This window comes from Lichenostomus cassidix, chromosome 8 (genome assembly GCF_008360975.1).
Source record: "Lichenostomus cassidix isolate B80296 chromosome 8, HeHo_3.0, whole genome shotgun sequence".
Taxonomy (NCBI): Eukaryota; Metazoa; Chordata; class Aves; order Passeriformes; family Meliphagidae; genus Lichenostomus; species Lichenostomus cassidix.
The window spans coordinates 10,156,643-10,173,784 of NC_139489.1; the positions used below are offsets into that span (position 1 = coordinate 10,156,643).

Here is a 17,142-nt window from a genome sequence, read left to right on the forward strand (position 1 = left end):
GAGCCCCCAGAACGGGAGGAGGAGCATCAAGGTGTTGCCATTAGGGTTAATAGCTTTGATGTACAATGAGGATGTGCAGAAATGGTCTAATCATCATCAGCCTCTTAAGAGGGCAAACAGGTGAGAAAGTCAGAACTAATACAGCACCTGAGTGCAAAGAGGCTCTAATTAAATACTCCTGCAAATTAGTGACTCATTTAGAAGTAAAATGATTTAATTTGAACTCTGGTGATGAATTAATGTACACCTGTTCCCCCCTTTAAGGCAAACAAATGAGTAAATAAATGGGAGGATGATGGGCTGCTTGGAGAGAGCTGGAGCCCTTACATGGAGTAGTGGTTGGCAAGTCTTGTCCCATCTCCATACAATGCTGTGCAGCTCCTGAGTGCAGCAGCATTGCCTTGTCTCCCCACCTTGCTCCACAACTGCCTAGGAACTAGGAGTCTGCTCTTGTTCCTTTCTGGGGCTCATGAGAATCACTGCTTCATCCCAAAACTTGATCAGAGTAACACTTCCAACTCATTCTTCCTAGAAAGCAGAAGGACTGGGAAATTGGAAGGAAATGAGCCAGGAGCAAACTTAAAAGCACCATGACTTTTACTTTTGCTTTGCTTTAAAGTGACAGGGAGATGCTGTAAGACAGCAAGTGCAAATTAAGAAAAACCCCAATTAGTAAAACTCCTCCTTCCCAGCATGGAAGTGCAAGGAACAATTTCACCAAAGCAGTTCAGGGATTCCTGCTGCTACTGCCATAAAGACAGAGTCAGACCACTGAAAAGGGATTGGAAAAAGGCTCTTTCCTTGACAGACTCTAGACCATTTTACAAATGCCTTGAAAAAATCTCTGGGTGCCAGTTTGACTCTCAGATACAGTCCACCTTGGGCTTGTCGCTCCCCTTTCTCAGTGCAGCTCCAAAATCCCTCTGCTGCTGGCAGGCATGGAGAGGCAGGCAGAGCCCTGGGGCAACATGGCAGCTCAGGGGGCTGCACAAGGCCATGGGGACAGGAAGGGGCTCAGGCAATGTGTGCTTCCCATCCTCCTGTGAAATCAACCACATTAACACGAGCATTGACCACTGTCAATCTGCGCCGTGTCTCAAATGAGGACATAATGTGCTTCTGAATCAATTGCTAGCAGTGCTTCAGCCTTATTATTCTTATTGCTGGAACGTGAGCACCGCATGCCTACCAGGCAGCTTCCCCTTGAGCCCATTAAACCCACAGCAAGCAACTCCCTGGGTGCTACCTGCACCCAGCACCTCCTGGGCTCACTGGCCCCAGGGACCCAAGCACCTCTCCTGCTGCCTAAGCTGCTCTGCCAGGGCTGCAAGCATGGAAGATGCAATGTCCTCAGTGGCTTTAGGGGAACTGCAAGTAAACACAGGGTTTAGGCAGACCAGCAGGGCTTCTCTCCACAGAAAACTGTGAGGAAAGGTCTGCAGCCTCCCTACCATGCCAGGAAGCACGAGCACAGTCAAATCTCATACACAACCTAAAGATTACCCAGAACTAATATGCCAGGCAGCACCACACTGCCAGGCTCTCATCACCTGCTCTGCTCTGCTCCTGGGGGCCACACACTGGGATGGACATGCAAGATGGACTGGACATGAGGGGCAACAGCCAAAAGTTGCAGTTTGGAAAGGAACAAGGAAAAAATCTTCCCCTGGGAAGGTTATGCAGGATCTAGCAGTACTACAAGGGAGCAGGAACCAGAGCTGGTTGGAGTGAGCCTGTCCTGTGTTTGCTAACAGCCCTGAAGGGGACAGCAATGCTCGGCTTGCTGGATTCCACAGCGACAGTGTGGGATGTGGCCTGTGTGTGCCGAACTGTTTGTCCCCAGGCACTGTCCACGGGCAGGATGCATCCAGGATGTGCATCCCCAGGAGCACAGGCTGCAGCGTGGGAAGGTGCCCACAGGAGGAGCTCCAACACAGCGACAGCGCCTGCCACCACCTGCACATCCACAGTCAAAGAGGCTCAGCCTCCCTTCTATTTATTTAATTCCATTAATCCCACACTGTAAATTCACTGTAGCTTTCACTGTACACTAAAAATGAAATACTGTCCCGGTGCAACCAGGCCAGAAGCAGCTGCCAGGCCCTCGTGCCCTGCTCCCCAGCTTGCTGCCTGCCTGTGGAGTGTGGTGGGGCTGTGCTCTGCCCCACGCCAGAGCAGATGGCGGCAGTGAACTGTGCCTGCAGACGGCTCGGCTCCCAGCAGCTGCATTTCAGCCTCTCCTGCTGCACCAGGGGTACCCGGAGATACAGCTGGGATGGCTCCCAGGTGCTGGGGGCGAGGGCTAACCCACAGCTCATGAACCTGCCCTCACTGCAGCCAGCCCACAGCTGTGCTGACTTGTCACACAGGCTGCATAGCCACGCGGGCTGGCAAACCGGGGTGAGCAATATTATTCGTTCTCTGACCTGTGGGAATGGAGGTCAGATGGCTGTGAGAAATCTCTGCTACCCTTCCTGCCCCCTTCCCAGGAGTGTGGGGAGGTGCTGACAGGTCTTGTTTAGTGTCACCTGTGTCTAGGTTACCCTGCTATTGCTTGCACAGCCAAGCAAGTGCCAGACTGATGGCTCTAGGCCAGCTGGCCTCAGTGGTTAGAAGTGCTGTTAAATATTTGCTCTCTGCCTGCGGTGCCACTGCTCCTGGAATGTGAGCCATCTATAAACAGCCCTGCACCCCACAGAGATGTTAGGCTGACAGGCTGCTCTGCAGAAACACTTAAAATGCAACTATTCCAAAGCACAATCAAACAGCAAATGGGCCTTGGGGGTTCACCTGCCATGCCTTCCTCCTTTGTGTCTCCCTGCTCAGCTGTGCTATGCCCAGCCTGGCAGCACTGTCATGCCATGGGTTACAGGGTTGGGACCTTCACCTCTCAAAGTGCTGGGTCACCACCCAGCTCTGCATAAGGTCTGGGGCTCACAGAGTCCCAGAGCAAGTGCTGGGACTATATCAATGCTTACTGCAAATGCACAGCATGTGCCAAGGTGTGGTTCTGGTCTCTTGGACTCTCACAAGGGCTGTACAGCCTGCTCCCCTCCCACCTCTATTTCCACATCCACTCTGCAGATTTCCATACTCAGCAGCACACACCATGCCTATCCTGCCCTGCAGCCCTCCTATCATAGGCAGCTGTTGCCCTGCCAAACCCACACATACAGGGAGCAGGATGAGAGCGGACTCCCTGCCACAGCAATCCTGCACAGGCTGCTGCTGTTCTCTGCAAACTCAGTCAGGATTCTTCTCACTGGCATTTCAAATGGGAAATAATTGTATTGATCCCCACATGCCAACAGGGAGCAACCCCTTCTGCTTTTGGGTCCATCCTAGAGTCAAACACTGTACGAGCCTGTCATGTTCAGCAATTTCTAGATGATGAGGAGTCAAACGCAGCAGAATCCAGGGGAAAAAAATTATGTGCAACAATCAGCTACTTAATAGCTGCTTCAACATGAGAAGTACAACTGATTGGTGCTCTCAACCAGCCATGATACTCTAAAGAAAGAGAAATGAGAAGAGAGAGGCTCATGAAAGCAGCTAAGAGAATTTACTTAATGCTCATTTTTTCCAAAACAGTTCCCACAGCTCAGTATTATGCTGCAGGCTCTATTGAGCACAGGCCTAGTGTGAGGATGGGAGTGCAGGGACACTGGATCCTGCTGAATCCCCACCATGGAGCAGAGCCACAGCCTGCCTGTAAGCACAGTGGACAGCCGTGCTTAACATTTCAGCTGGACTGGTAACAAAAAGCCCAAGGCAAACAGACATAACTGCACACTTTGGCTCCACTGGTAGGACATACATGAACACACAGGTAACTGCAAGGGAAGCATATTATTCCTTTAAACACTTCCCAAGTTGCAATGTAATGCTGCAGCTCATCTCTCTGGTTCAGAAAGCTGAATGCAGAGGGATGCCAAAGCCTTCCACTTGGCATCCCAAAGCAAAAAAGAGCTCTGTGCCTTCCTCGGATACACAGCACACCCTTAGAACTAGCTGGAATTCGTCCCTTACCTTCTCAACATAGAGATCTGCTTTCCCTTTCCTGGCATATATAATCCTACCTTGTGGGCAAATGCTCTGATCTCATCTCATAAATCAGTGTAGGTACGGTGCAGGAAGGGGTGGCCACAGGCACAGGCAGATAACAATTCAAACAGAAGTGGTAACACATGCAAAGAACACTTTCTAAATTTATTCCCTCTTTAATACTAGTGAGGGGTTTATTTACAAGTCCCTGCAGCTCAAGAGGACTCTGCATATAAGCACAGCAAAACATCATCCTGCCATTGCTGCTCTCATGGCTGCAGAGGAACTTTTCCCAATTTTAAATAGTTTCAACCCAATCACGCAGCCTGGAGAGTGCCAAAAAAGACGAGGAAGCCCTCAGATAAGTCAGCCCCTTCGCCTCCACATGTGCAATCCTTGGCAAGTTGTTCTCAGGGGAGGACAGGGCTGGAGGAGGCTGGGCTGGGAGAGGCGCAGTGCAGGATGAAGGGGTTAACCAAATACCCAGCACATGTCTGTGTGTGTGAGCAAAGGCAGCATCAGTGGGGAATGCAGACAGTATCTACCCAGGGGCTCCACCAGAGATGTGGGTACGGGCAGGAGCATGATCGAGGAGTGCAGGCAAGTTTGCAGCTCATGACTGCAGGTCACAGCAGAGAGAGCTCTGTGCAGGGAGGGGAGCTTGGATCACTCCAGGGCAGTGGGACATTAGCAGAGTTTCTGTGGGGAGAGATGCTAAATGGCACAGGCTAATGCCAGCACAGTCCAGTGGGAGATCAGATGGGGAAAGCAGGAACGGAAACTCAAAATGCGTGTTTGTTGGCATCAGAGGATGGTGCAGAGAGCAAAGCTTTGAACGCAGATGGAAGTGAATGGGCACAGGATACTGCAGACTGAAGTACCTCTGCCAACCTGGATGGAGCCCTTGCAGAGCAGAACAAAGTAATCAGAGACAGTCCAGGTGGGCAGACATGAGCTCCCATTCACTCCCAAGGCCATAACCATGGCGGGAGCATGGCAGGCTGCTGAGCATTCTGCTGCAAGGCCTTCTCCCTGTATCAGCCATGCTTCAACTGCTCAAGGCGCGTTCCCACGGCTCTGGGGCTGGCAGGGAGAGGTGGCAGGCTCCCGGGGCTGTGGTGAGGCCTGCCCAAGCAGTGCTGCTGCTGGGGAGGCCCAGCTCAGCTTTCTCCAGGCCCTCTCTGTTGGGGTCCTGGCCAGTATCCCTCTGCCCTGCTGCCCATCCCACTCTTGGGCTCACCTCGTACTCCTGTGAGAACTTCAGCCCATCATTGGCCTTGAGCCGGTTGATGTTGTCGGCGAGGTCTGTCACAGGGATGGGGGGATGGTCACGCATGCCTGCGAACGAGACAAGGAGGGAGGAGGGAGAGGAGAATGGTTACAGCTCTGCATGGCCAAGGAAGGCTCAGCAAGAGCATGTGCACAGCAAACCCAAGAGGTGGGTGCAAGGCGGACATGTGTGACTATGTGAAGCGCCGGGCGGGATGGATGGGAAGCCGACGAGCTCACACAGCATGCGGCACACAGTCCCGGAGCACGTAGGGCGGTGAACAGAACACAAAGGTGATGTGCACAATGTGCATGGCCAGGTGAGCATGCTCGGACAGTACAGCCACCGGGCACACAGAGCAGGCCACGCAGCGGGCAGGGGCTGGGCCAGCCCCTGGCAGGAACAGGCCGAGGATACATTGTCACTGTGCTTCCCGGGCTCCTGCATGGGCTGAAGTTGAACACACGGATCCTCTGGAACTCTCACCGCCGAGGGCTGAGGCTGATCCTCTTGCTTCCCCCTAACAATGGCATTAGCAACAAAGAAACTCTGCCAGTTCTTCAGTGAAACCTCTGTGGTTCATGTGTACAGCTTTTTGGGTAGGCAGATGCTGAGCCAGTCCCCAGGGTGTTAGAGAAAGATAAGAAGAACCCCATGGAGGAATGGCTGATCCCCTGGTGGGACATTGCACAATATTCTGAGAGCTGAGGAGCAGCTCTGCCCACAGCTCCGTAACTCTTCAGTGATGCTCCAGAGGCAGAGCCTGCTCCAGGGCCCAAAATTCAATTCCTCTGGGCTGGCTTGTGCAAGGCACCATGTGCAGTGATGTGCCCTCCAGCAGCTTCTGGAGAGCTGCTGCAAGCTGGGATGCAGCTCAAGTCATGGCAGAAGTCTTGACTTGTCTAAAGCAGGGATACAATGTTATGGCTCATCCTGGCCATGGCCGAAGCCCTGCTCAGGAGAAAGGCCCAGAGGAGGGGATCCCACAAATCCCACACGGGGAACAGGTACTGTGGGGGTGTGCATGTGGGATTGGGAGGAGCCCTCCTGGGGCCCTGGGATTCAGAGCTATCACAACCTCCTTCTCTGATGCTGAGATGTTGAACTGGCAGGAACGTGGTTGTGAAACATCTCATCCGAATCCCAAGGCTCGTGACTCTATCGGCTGCTCTGTGGGTTTCCCAGAAACCCCACATGGGTAATGATGATTATTAATAGGCTGAAGCTGTTGACTCATACCCAGGGAGACAGGCTGGAGCACAGCCAGAAGCTTCTCAATTGCTCAGGAGGCTGAACACTGCCACAGATGGCAGTGACGGGCCACTGAGGTGATGGAGCAGTCCCCAGGCTGGGTACACACATTTTACACAGTGGTGACAAGTCATGAGGTGATAACATGGAAGTGTTACACCTCAGACCTCTGCATAAAACATCTGACATCACTGCACACAGGCAAGACCCAATCCAACACATACTCATCCTGCCATCACTTGGCAGTGCAGAGCTACCCACAGATAGCCTGAGAACACATGGACAAATGGAGAAGGAAATAGCCCTAATCTACCTTGTGCTGAGGTCCTCCTGCAAATGGTCCTGTTTGCCATTTCACCCATCAGGATCCTGAGGTGGCTGAGAAGGCCCACAAAGATGATGCTGATTTCAGCACGATTTCCTCACTCGTGCCAGAACTCTGAGGGTGTATCTCAGCAGCAGCCTTTGCAGAGCTGTTACTGATGAGCAACTGAATGATGAGAACAGTGTGGGGCCAAGGCCGAAGTGTGGGGCTGGAAGAAGAAAGAGGCTGCAACACAGCCACAGTATGTGCTTCTCCTAGCATGGTTATGTATGAAGCACAGCAGACCTATGGACCACAGCAGAGCTGCAGATCCTCATCTCTGCTGACAAATACAAGGTGGTCTCTCCAAACTTATGTTTTGCCAGCCAGAGAAGCATTGCAGCAACAAAAGAGCTGCAAGAGCAGGCAGGGAAAAAGAGGTGGTTGGAAACCCGTTATGGTGAGCCTAGAAAAAAAAGCCACTGACAGCGCAGGGCAAGACAGAGATTTGTACACACTGCCAGGACTTCCACGTGCTCTTCCAATTGCTCTGGCAAGAGGACAGTTAGCTCACCACCAAGCAAGGAAGAGCTCAGAGGTCTCACAATGCCTGCAGGGACACAGACTGCAAAGCCCTTGGCTCTGCTCCTGGGGGTAGTATTTATCCTACATACTTCTCCCATTCCTGTGTGCATACACAGATGCCTTGTACATCCCAGAGCAGGGCTGCCACGCTTTTATGGGTCGTTTGAGGATGAACTTGAAGCTCAGAAGACAAGTGATAAGGGGGCACTTTTATCCGCAGGCTGGTACTACTCCATTCAAGCTGCTAGAGCAGGAAGTGCCTGCTTTGTGCCTGGGACTCTAGTGCCAACACTGCCAGGCAGACCAACTGCAGGCAGTTCAGAGACCATCATTGTCCCTGGCATGTGTTCTGCCTAAGTCTATCACAGAGGTGACCCAGCCTAGGGAAACCAGTTTGCCCAAGGTAGGTAGAGAGCATGTTCAGCCACTGAAGAGCACCCTCCAATTTGTCCATTTGGGGTTTTTAGTTGGTCACCCCCTCCAGAATGGCCAAGATTATCAGTCCCCACACAGGGCCAGCTGCAGGCCTGGCACCATGGCAGAGCTTGGCATACCACTCTAAGGGGGCAAGAGGCCTGAGAGCAGGTGAAGGGCTGCTGCAGAAACCTCCTGGCAGCCATCCCTCAGGACCTTGCCTTCTGCACTGTGCTGTGGTGAGCTGCTGTAGTGCCGTGTGAGCAGTACCGAGCCTGGCCCCACACATCATGTCGGAAAGTGAAATCACTGCCATTTTACAGTTTGCTGTGAGTGAAGGTGACCTTCATGACATTGAAACAAAAAATACAGAGACGAGAGAGAAAGGGAAAGAAAAAGCAAAAGGTGTCAAAAGATAAAAACAGGAGTTAAAACTAACTTGAGATATTCGGGCAACAGGGGGCACTGGCACCTGCAAAGAAAAGAAATGGGGCAAGAACAGAAATCCCATTAGCCTTTAGTCATCATCACAGAGGTTCAGAGATGGTAAGACAACGAGATGAAGATGAAAAGGAAAGCACTATATGCCACAGTACTGGGAGCTTCTCTCCTGCACAGGACCAACCAGCTCTGCGACTGGCTGTTGCACACCAGGCTGTTGGCTCTGGCCAGTGCCATCCCCTGACACTGGCAAACATGTGGAGCTGGAGCTACTTGGAAGGGAGTGAATCCACAGGCCTTTATGTGACACCAAGAGCTACACTTCTTGCTGCACATCACTGGCCACAGCCCCGGGCCCCAGGGAAGCCTGCAAGGACCAGTAGATGGTAGGTACAGGGGGCATCTGTGCTGCTCGGTGGCCAGAGGGACTGCACTCAGCCCCAGCCACCCCTGCTCAGTGCTCCTGAGCCTCCAGCTCGCTCACAGCTTATCAGCAGCACAACTCAGTCTCATTTCATGGTGTACTGGGACAGTGCCCAGTCCTATATTCTCTCAGTGACTTGGCACAGCAGTACGTTAGTACAGGGAGGCCAACATGGGGGAATAACCCTTGTCTGAAGTAAAAACCAGAAAAATGAGAAAGCTTAATATTTAATAACAGCAGACCAATTAATTATGCATTAAACAAGTTTTCCCTGCTCAGCAAGCTCCAACAGGGAGACCAGCTACCAGGGCTGGTGGCCAGCACCTCTTGTCAATGCATCCTCACAGCACTGCCTCGACCTCCGGCGGGTGACAGGGGCAACAGCTTGGGCCCACTGGGCTTGGTGGATTTCACGCGCCTCATTAATGAGGACAAGCTCGTCAGGAGCTCAGCAGTCACTTCAAGCCGCACAACATCCGCTTCCACCCCTCAGACACTCACAAGGGATGCAGTGGGCAGAAGGGGAGGAGTACACAGTGCTGTCTCTTGGTAGGAAAGCATTGTCTAGCAGTGTCCCAAGGCCTTGTTGCTGTCTTGAGTGAACTGTGCTCTTTGGCTTGGTTTTGTCTCTCCACAGCGCTCTACAAACTCACCAAATGGGCAGCATCTTTGGCTTATCCTTACTCACAGACAGGAAAGGAATATTTCCTGGCCCCCTGTCTCTCTGATAGCAGCTCTTGAACCTTGCTACAGGTCTAGCAAGGAACATCTTTATTGCAAACACCCTGACCTCAGTGAAGATGGGAGCAGATGCAAGCCCGACTTGTCACAATCCTCCACGCAATGCAAACCACAAGCATACAGCTAAGATGTCTTTTGTGCCCACATGGAGACATATCACAGAAAGCTGTCCCCATGCACAGCTGTCCTGGAGCAGCTGTGCTCCTCCTCAGTAAGCTGCATGCTGTTGCTGACTGTGTGTGACTCCTCCCTAGTGCTGCTCCTGGTGATCTGCCTGTTGTGATGTTCTTCCTCTGGCACAGGTGCCTCCCTTGCTCCCCACAGCATTTCTCTCCCATGCTGTGACACCATTCTGTGCTGTGCTGTGTGGTGGCCAATTAACGTGCCAGCTCTGCTGGCAACTACCAGCCTGCTGCTGCTGCCCACCTGTGAGATCTGCCACTGGTCCTGCCTGGGAAATGCACCAACTATGGAACCCTGACAGCTGCCCTGGCATAGAGAAAATGCGCTGGTGAAACTCACCCCAGGAGTGAGCCAGACTGCTGTGAGTGGCAACAGGAAAGGCTCTTCTTGCCCCCCCTGCCAGACATAGCAGTTTTACATCAGGAAATGGCCCCTTCAAAACTCTCCTGTTAGATGAAAGCTCTTAGATGAATGAGCAGCAGGAGGAAAAGGAAAGTAGGTTACAGACCAGGAGGAGCTGCAAGTTAGAAGAGAGCTGTATGTGCCTCATTTGCTGCTGAACTGCTCCCTCCATCACAAAAGCCCAAGTGCTCCCTCAGTTCATCTAGGACTTGGACTCTCTGAAAGGCTCTGAACGAGTCAGGGCAAGCCTGTCTCTGATCACTACAATGACAGGTACTGTGCTTTTGGTGCCATCAGAGACGTGCAGACACAAAGCAGCAGCACAAGACCTTTCTGCACAGTGAAGTACAGTTGCCTCCATGAGCTGGCAAAGCAACAGCCTGAGGCACCCCAGGCCAGTGAAAGCAGCATGCAGAGAATGGATTTTACTGAACTATCATCCTCTGCACTGAGAGCACCATGACCAGCAGAGCCCTTCAGTGGGCCACAGCACTGGCTGGGGAGCAATAGAGTCTGCAGGTAGCTCTTCTCTTGACCCTTAGCTGAGCAGAGCAGGAAAGTCAGCATACCAAAGATCCCAGAATGAAGCTGCTGGGACACCCTCAGCAGTAAGAGTTTTATGTACTTCCTGACTGCCCCAGATGCAGCCCATGTGGCCAACAGTGCCCCAGTGATGCTCAGCACTGAAGCCCAGCCCAGGTGAAGCCAGTGCAGCACCTGGGAGCATCCCAGGCATGGACATTCCCAACAACATGGAGGCTCCTCCCGGCTTAGGACAACTGCAGTGAGCTTCACACCATGTCTGACACACACCACACAACAGTCCAGCCCCATCCAGGTTCCCCAGCCTTGTGGGCCTGCAGTGACAGGGCCAGGGAGAAGGATTTGCAACCCAGAGAGCAGACACCTGGACATCTTTGGTCTAAAGCCCACTCTGTGTCACTGTGACTGAGAAGGTGTGGACCTCCTGGAGGGTGGGAAGGACTGCAACTCTGCCTCTGGCATGGGGACATGGAGAAGGGGAACTGGAGGAGGCAGGATCAAGAGGATGAACTGCTCCTTACCTGGAGTCTGGTAGTTGAGCCGCCTCATCTCAACTGGGTCAGATGAGTGAGCCAAGAGTGAGTCCTTCAGGCCGATGGAGTGCTCATCCTTGGAAGAGGGAGAGTGTGCCCTTTTCCTGTGGACAAAGAGGGCAGAGACAAGCAGGTGAGTTCTGGCAGAAACTGGCATGGACCACCCTGGGAAGGAGTCTGGTTCCCTGTGTCCCACACAACCAGGTCCATCCCAGGTTCCCTGGAGCTCTGGGTAAGTCACATCATCTTTCCAGCCTCCAATTTCCCATCTATGAAACAGGAAAGATTGTATATAAACTATGTCAGACATTTGATTAGTGAGGCAGTTTTGAAATGTGGTATTCTGCACGGGATTTATTAGAGAAAATGCAGATAGATGCAAGATGCTGTTTCCTCTTACTGTCTCTAGGAACTATTTCCTGTAGTGGAAGGATATAATAAAATTTTTTTCAAGTATTAGAAATATTTAAATATAGAATGCTGTAATATAATAGTGTAAAGGCTCTTCAGGGTGTGTTTTATTGGGCCATTAATACATGTCTTGAATGGTTGAAGGCACCCAAGGCGTGTATTAATGGAACAATAAAATACAATGTTGTCTCTTCATGCTATATTTATGCCTAGAGCGATGCCACCACCTCAGGCTCTTGCTGGAATTCACAGGCAAAGCAGGGACAGATCCAATCAAAAAGTGGACAAGTGAATATAAAGGAAAATCTAACACTGCAAGAAGAATTTCTAGTGAATCTCTAGGTCCCACTTCTAGCTCTGGATTACAAATATGGTGGGTATACCCCTGGGGTGGAGAGGGGTGTTGGGCAGGAGCAGCACAGCAGTTCTCTCTTGTGAGCCTGTGCTGACCCTGGCACTCAGCCAGCGTGCTGAGCATGCAGGAATACACAGAGACTTTGTCTTTTGGCTACAGCCCCCAAGTGGATTTTGCCTGAAACCCTCTGCTGACCTGATGTTTCCTGGAAGAGAGGGAGCTGCAGCACTGCTGGTCTGCATGAATGTTAGCACATTTACCAGCCTGCAAATTGCAACAGTCAGTCTCTGCTTTGCACCCCCTTGTGAGGTACCTGGAAGCACACTGAAGGGCTGCAAGGTTCTGCGCAGAAGCAGCTGCACCCCATGATGGTAGTGACCCTGAGCCATGCATGATCCCAAATGTTCTCACAGGCACAGGGCACTATCACTTCCACCAGAGGCTGTGCATGCTGGGCTGCCACTAATGAGAAGCATTCAGAGAAAATCCAGTGCATAAATCACGAATGAAACCTGCGTGTGTTCCTTGTGTGGCCCAGCCTGTGAGCAAGCTCCACCTGCAGCCCGAGGCTGCAGCAAACACTGGGGTTGGGTTGTTCAATGGGGAGAACCAGCTTGTGAGTCTTACACTACTCTGAGGCATCTCAACATCTCAGAAGCCTTCTAGCTGCCTGGAGCAAGACAAAAGAGCTGAAGGACTGAGAGCACTGATAGGAAGAAAGGAGAATACACAGTAAACAAATAAAGCTCCTATCAGGAGCACAGCAGGATGTGCAATGTGCTACTGTGTACCAATCCCTGAGCCCTCAAGCAAAGTGGGCCAGCTTTTTTGGGGAATGGGCAGAGCACATAATTAAATTTTATCTCTGTCTCATTAGCCTAGTCAGGGCAACTGCTAAACCATCCTCCAGATCCCAAGCTATCCGCTGCTGCTCAGCTCCAAGTCATTCCCATTGTACACTTGCCATTGCTTCTTTGGGAGAAAATGCCTCCACAGAGAGGATGGACAGCCAAAACCACAGCACCACTCTGAACACATGGGTAGTGCTGGAAGGGGATATGCTGCTCCTCCAGGGGCTGGGATGCAGCAGGGACATGTATGTGAGGTCTGGGCACTGCAGGCCAGTGCTTCGTGGTGCTCCACCCACACAACTCTGGGACAAAGCAAAACTAAGGCAAGGTGGGAATATCTTCTATGGGGCCCTGGTACAGAAATCCCCCCTGGGGCCATTTTTTCTCATTAAAAACCAGCAAACACGTTGTTTCTTACGGTTGCCCAGTATTTCCTCAAAGCTTCCTCATTAGAGACTGCAAGAATGCACCTGCATTCTCGAGGGAACAGCTCTCAGTCTGAAGTGACTGAGAAAACAAAGCAACCCCTATAACTGCTGTTATTGTTGGTGTTTTTCTGAGTTTAATTTAATTGCAAAAGCAATCTGGGAAGTCTTTATGTTGGAAGTTCTCCCTAAGAGTAGTGAGAGGCTGACAACTGCTAGGAGGCTGATACCTTTGAGGAAACAAAGTCTTTGTAAACTCCTAGGGCTGGCATGCTCCACACTCCCAAAAACAAAGATGCCCCTTAGTAGCTTCAGGCTTGATTTTTAAAAAAGGGAAATAGACTTGAAATTTTAGCAAAACAAAAAGATAAAATGGATTCATACCTTTCTTGCTTACTAGATCCAGGGAAAAGCATGAACAGAAGAAAGGAGATAATCACTGCCACAGAAAGGCACTGACTACACGTGCACAGCAGAACTCCATTAAATCAGACAACAAAGGCAGCTCCCTTCCCCAGCTAGAGAGACATATGTAAATAGAGAGCCCAGGAGGAGCAGATCTTCAGAGCTGAGCTGATAGAGAATGACCTACTGTAATTGAACAGGCTACATGAACACATGCAAATGCAACCTGTGGCTCCTCTGGAGGACTAACAATCATCTCATGCTACAGTTACAGGACTGCTATGTGAGGCAAAAGGAGGTGTCTGCTCTCACAGAGAGCACAGTATGTGGATGGTTCTGATCCAGTAGTCAGGACTGAGAGGCCTCAAGAAGAAAACTCCCCTGTGATTTCAGCCTGTCACATCCATGCCCTGTTCTCACCACCAAGGTTATATTCCTCAGTCAAAACTCGCAGGAGTGGGGGTGCCCACCAGAGATCAAGCAGACAATTTCTACAGAGAACCAGTACTAGAGAAGTTCCCAAGGCTTCCAATCCAAGTTGTGTGACCAGAGAGCAGTCAGACTGGCTTTAGGGACAAAGCTGCTCTCCTCTGTCCCACTGCTCACGGTTCCAGAATCCACAGCAGCTATGTCCTGGGGCTGATATTAACTACTTTCTGCATACCCAGCCTTTCTGCTGTCTTACAAAGCAGCCTTCTACCTGTGCCAGGTAGAGACCTTTCTCCTCCCCATGACCACCACGGATGGTTTGTCAGAGCACCCCGTGTCTGAAGGTTAGAAGCAAGGTTTTGAAGGTGCTAGTGCCTCTAGTGCTCAAGCCAGAACTGCCATGTCCCAGACTGCATCTCACCTTTTGAAGAGGAGTATGGCAATGACAATGATGATGATTAATATCACAGCCAGGACAGGTCCCATCACCCACAGCATCTCTGGTTCATCCTGCTGCTTTGCTGAAGCCACTTCCATCACGATCTCATCTGAGTAGGGGCTGGCTGCGTATCTCTTCTGAACAGCACAGGCAGGAGAGGGAGAGAAAAGCAAGCATCCATTATGCTAAAGCAACAGCTACATCCCTGAAATGATAAGGTTTCCCGTTGCCTCTGGCTAGCAGAGAATGGTCATGCTTCTCAAACCCCAGCAACATAGCACGAGATACTCCCTCCCTTGGCACCAGTGGAGGCGATGCTGTGGCGACAGTTTCCTCCTGGTGTGAAACATTCTGGGTGCCAGCAACTTTGCTGGTGTGAAACACTTCCAGTGCCAGCAACTTCCTCGCTGACAAACCTGACCTGGATGTGCCAAACTGGAGCAGCCCAGCTAAGAGCCACTTGCCAGCCCTGGATTCTCTTGGAGCCAAATCACAAGCTTTTGAATCCCAACCAATTGCACAATGGGGCTGGCTGATGATTCCTAAGTGGTTTACAATACCTGCTGTGCTGATATCAACACATCTCTTCAGGACAGAGTTATATTAGGAAAACCCCTGCTGGGCGAGGAGGGTTTTCTTAAAGGAATGAAATGACAGGAACATTTTCTACCTGATGTCTCTGATAAACAGACCTTAAAAAGAGGCTCATTCTTACAGGCTCCTTTCCTTTCTGCAATCTGGCAGCCCAGTGATTTATAACCTGAAGGGACAGCTTTCTAGCCCCACCAGCTAGACAGAATCAGCAGAGACCCAAACCCTTCCTGCAGAAAAATGACACTGCAACCTGGTGTTTTGCTGCTGTTGCTAAGGCTTATGGAGCTGTGTTGCACCTTCACAGCTCAGTGTTGCTGGGTCAGAAGGGTTAAATGCTGCAAAAACAAATCCTTTCCCCCTATTAGAGAGGGCCAGAGCTCTATCAGTTCCATGCCTGTGGCTTTTGAGCAGCACCTGCCGCCAAGCATTAAGGAGCCAGAAATGCTCCTGCCATAGAAAGTTTCTGTCACAGAAGAGGTGCCTGTGGATCTATAAATCTCCTGCTTTAAGGCTGGAGTTTAAACATGCACTTCATGTCTCCACATATGTGACGAGAAGAAAAGAAAAAATCAAGCCTGCTGGTGTCACACAAATGCACATCTTGATCTACTCTCACAGGTGCCCTTGATCCCAGCTAGGCTGATTTCAAAGGTGTGGAGTACAGAAAATGCTCTTATCTGGGACATCCTTCTGGCAGCACACACTAGTTCAGCATCCTAGCTGCTCTCCTCAGATTTATCAGCAGAGGTGCCACTGTCTGGGAGAGAAGCATGGGGCGTGGCTGCTACTTTGTGAAAGCTTTCAGCCCTACCAGATCCTGTTTCAGTAACTGTGAAATAGCTGCCAGCTCCTGGTCTAATTCTCTTTCTAGAGGAAGCCTGCACAGGATCACTGCAACCCATCAGCCTGTTCCTACACCCCCTCGTCCAGTTGAAACAAGAGGGCACGGAGTCAGCTACAGCTCTGAGCACGGCACAGACAAGAAAGCATGTGACTCCCTTTCTATGGGCAAGTGGCTACTCTGTGAGGAAGGCACAAAGGCTTTGCCTGTGACTCCCCAGGAAGGTCAAGATGCACTGGTGGTGGGGGAGGGAAGGAGCTGATTTGTGCAGCAAGGTAATGTGTGACCATTTCCAAAGCTTTGTGCAAGGGGCAAAGATTCGTATTTTTTTCAGACACACTTTGGAGGCATTGCTTTCCAAGAGAAGTCAGATGCAGAAGAGATCAGAAGGACTGTTATCTCAGTGGCATTTCCAAAGGCAGACTGGGAGGCAAAGGTGCCCCTGCTCCCAGAGACAGTGTTTCAACCATGCTCCCTCTGCCTTTGAAGAATGGCAATGTTATGCTCTCCTGCTGACACTAGAGACACAGCAAGCCATTTCAGAGGGGCTGGGTGGGGGAGACAGTGCACAGCCTTGGACAGAGTGCCTCATGCTCCCAATGAAAGTGGATGTGATGCAGCAGGGATGCAGAAAGGTGGTCTGTAGGAGCATGGTATATAGGTTTGTAGGAGCACTTACTGCTGGCTGGTGGTTTACTAGAGGGCTGTGGCAGGTCTATACTGGTGAGGAGATGATGATCACAGTTGGGATCAACTAGTTAGGGTCACCTCTGCTTGGCAGGGATTGTCATGATAGTGCATCTCAAGGCCTCTGCCTTATCTTGTTGTTTATCTGTGACTCTCCTTCCCTCACTGGTGTGCACACCTTGCCACAAGAACACATGAGCTGAATGAGTAATGAAGAACTCGACCAGCCCTAATGAGCCATTACAAGCAAATGAGGCTGAGGAAGGAAGCCACAGCTTGGAAGCCAACCAAAGGATTTGGTGCATCTCTATTATTTCCATTATTTACACATTGGCTGCTGCTACTGCTGCCACCACCACTCCTGCTGTGTGTTTACAGCTGCACATTGATGCCCAGGTCTTGCTGTGCTGCTCCCTGCTTAATGCATCAGCTGCTCCTGTGCCCAGGCCCTGCGTGCTGCTGGCCTCTAGCAAAGAGATCTGCAGGAGCAGGAATCCCTAGATAGCAGGCAAGTATGCACCTTTGCCCTGCTGGCAATCCACTGTGATGGGAGGCAGGTTTGCAGGGGGA

At 51.2% G+C, this 17,142-nt stretch overlaps 1 protein-coding gene across 10 annotated transcripts in view; it reads right to left on the reverse strand.

Annotated features, from left to right (window-relative positions):
* The window catches only part of PTPRF (protein tyrosine phosphatase receptor type F), a 377,255-nt gene that overhangs the window by 20,973 nt on the left and 339,140 nt on the right, over positions 1 to 17,142 (reverse strand). For 7 of the 10 annotated variants that reach the window (XM_085067811.1, XM_085067815.1, XM_085067812.1 and 4 more), the window contains 4 exons: positions 14,433 to 14,587; positions 11,124 to 11,239; positions 8,308 to 8,340; positions 5,285 to 5,382 (listed from right to left, as the gene is read on the reverse strand). In XM_085067811.1, the coding sequence (XP_084923937.1) occupies positions 5,285 to 5,382; positions 8,308 to 8,340; positions 11,124 to 11,239; positions 14,433 to 14,587 (402 nt within the window). The remainder of the gene's footprint in view (positions 1 to 5,284; positions 5,383 to 8,307; positions 8,341 to 11,123; positions 11,240 to 14,432; positions 14,588 to 17,142) is intronic. The other 3 variants (XM_085067816.1, XM_085067814.1, XM_085067818.1) reach the window with 1 other exon arrangement.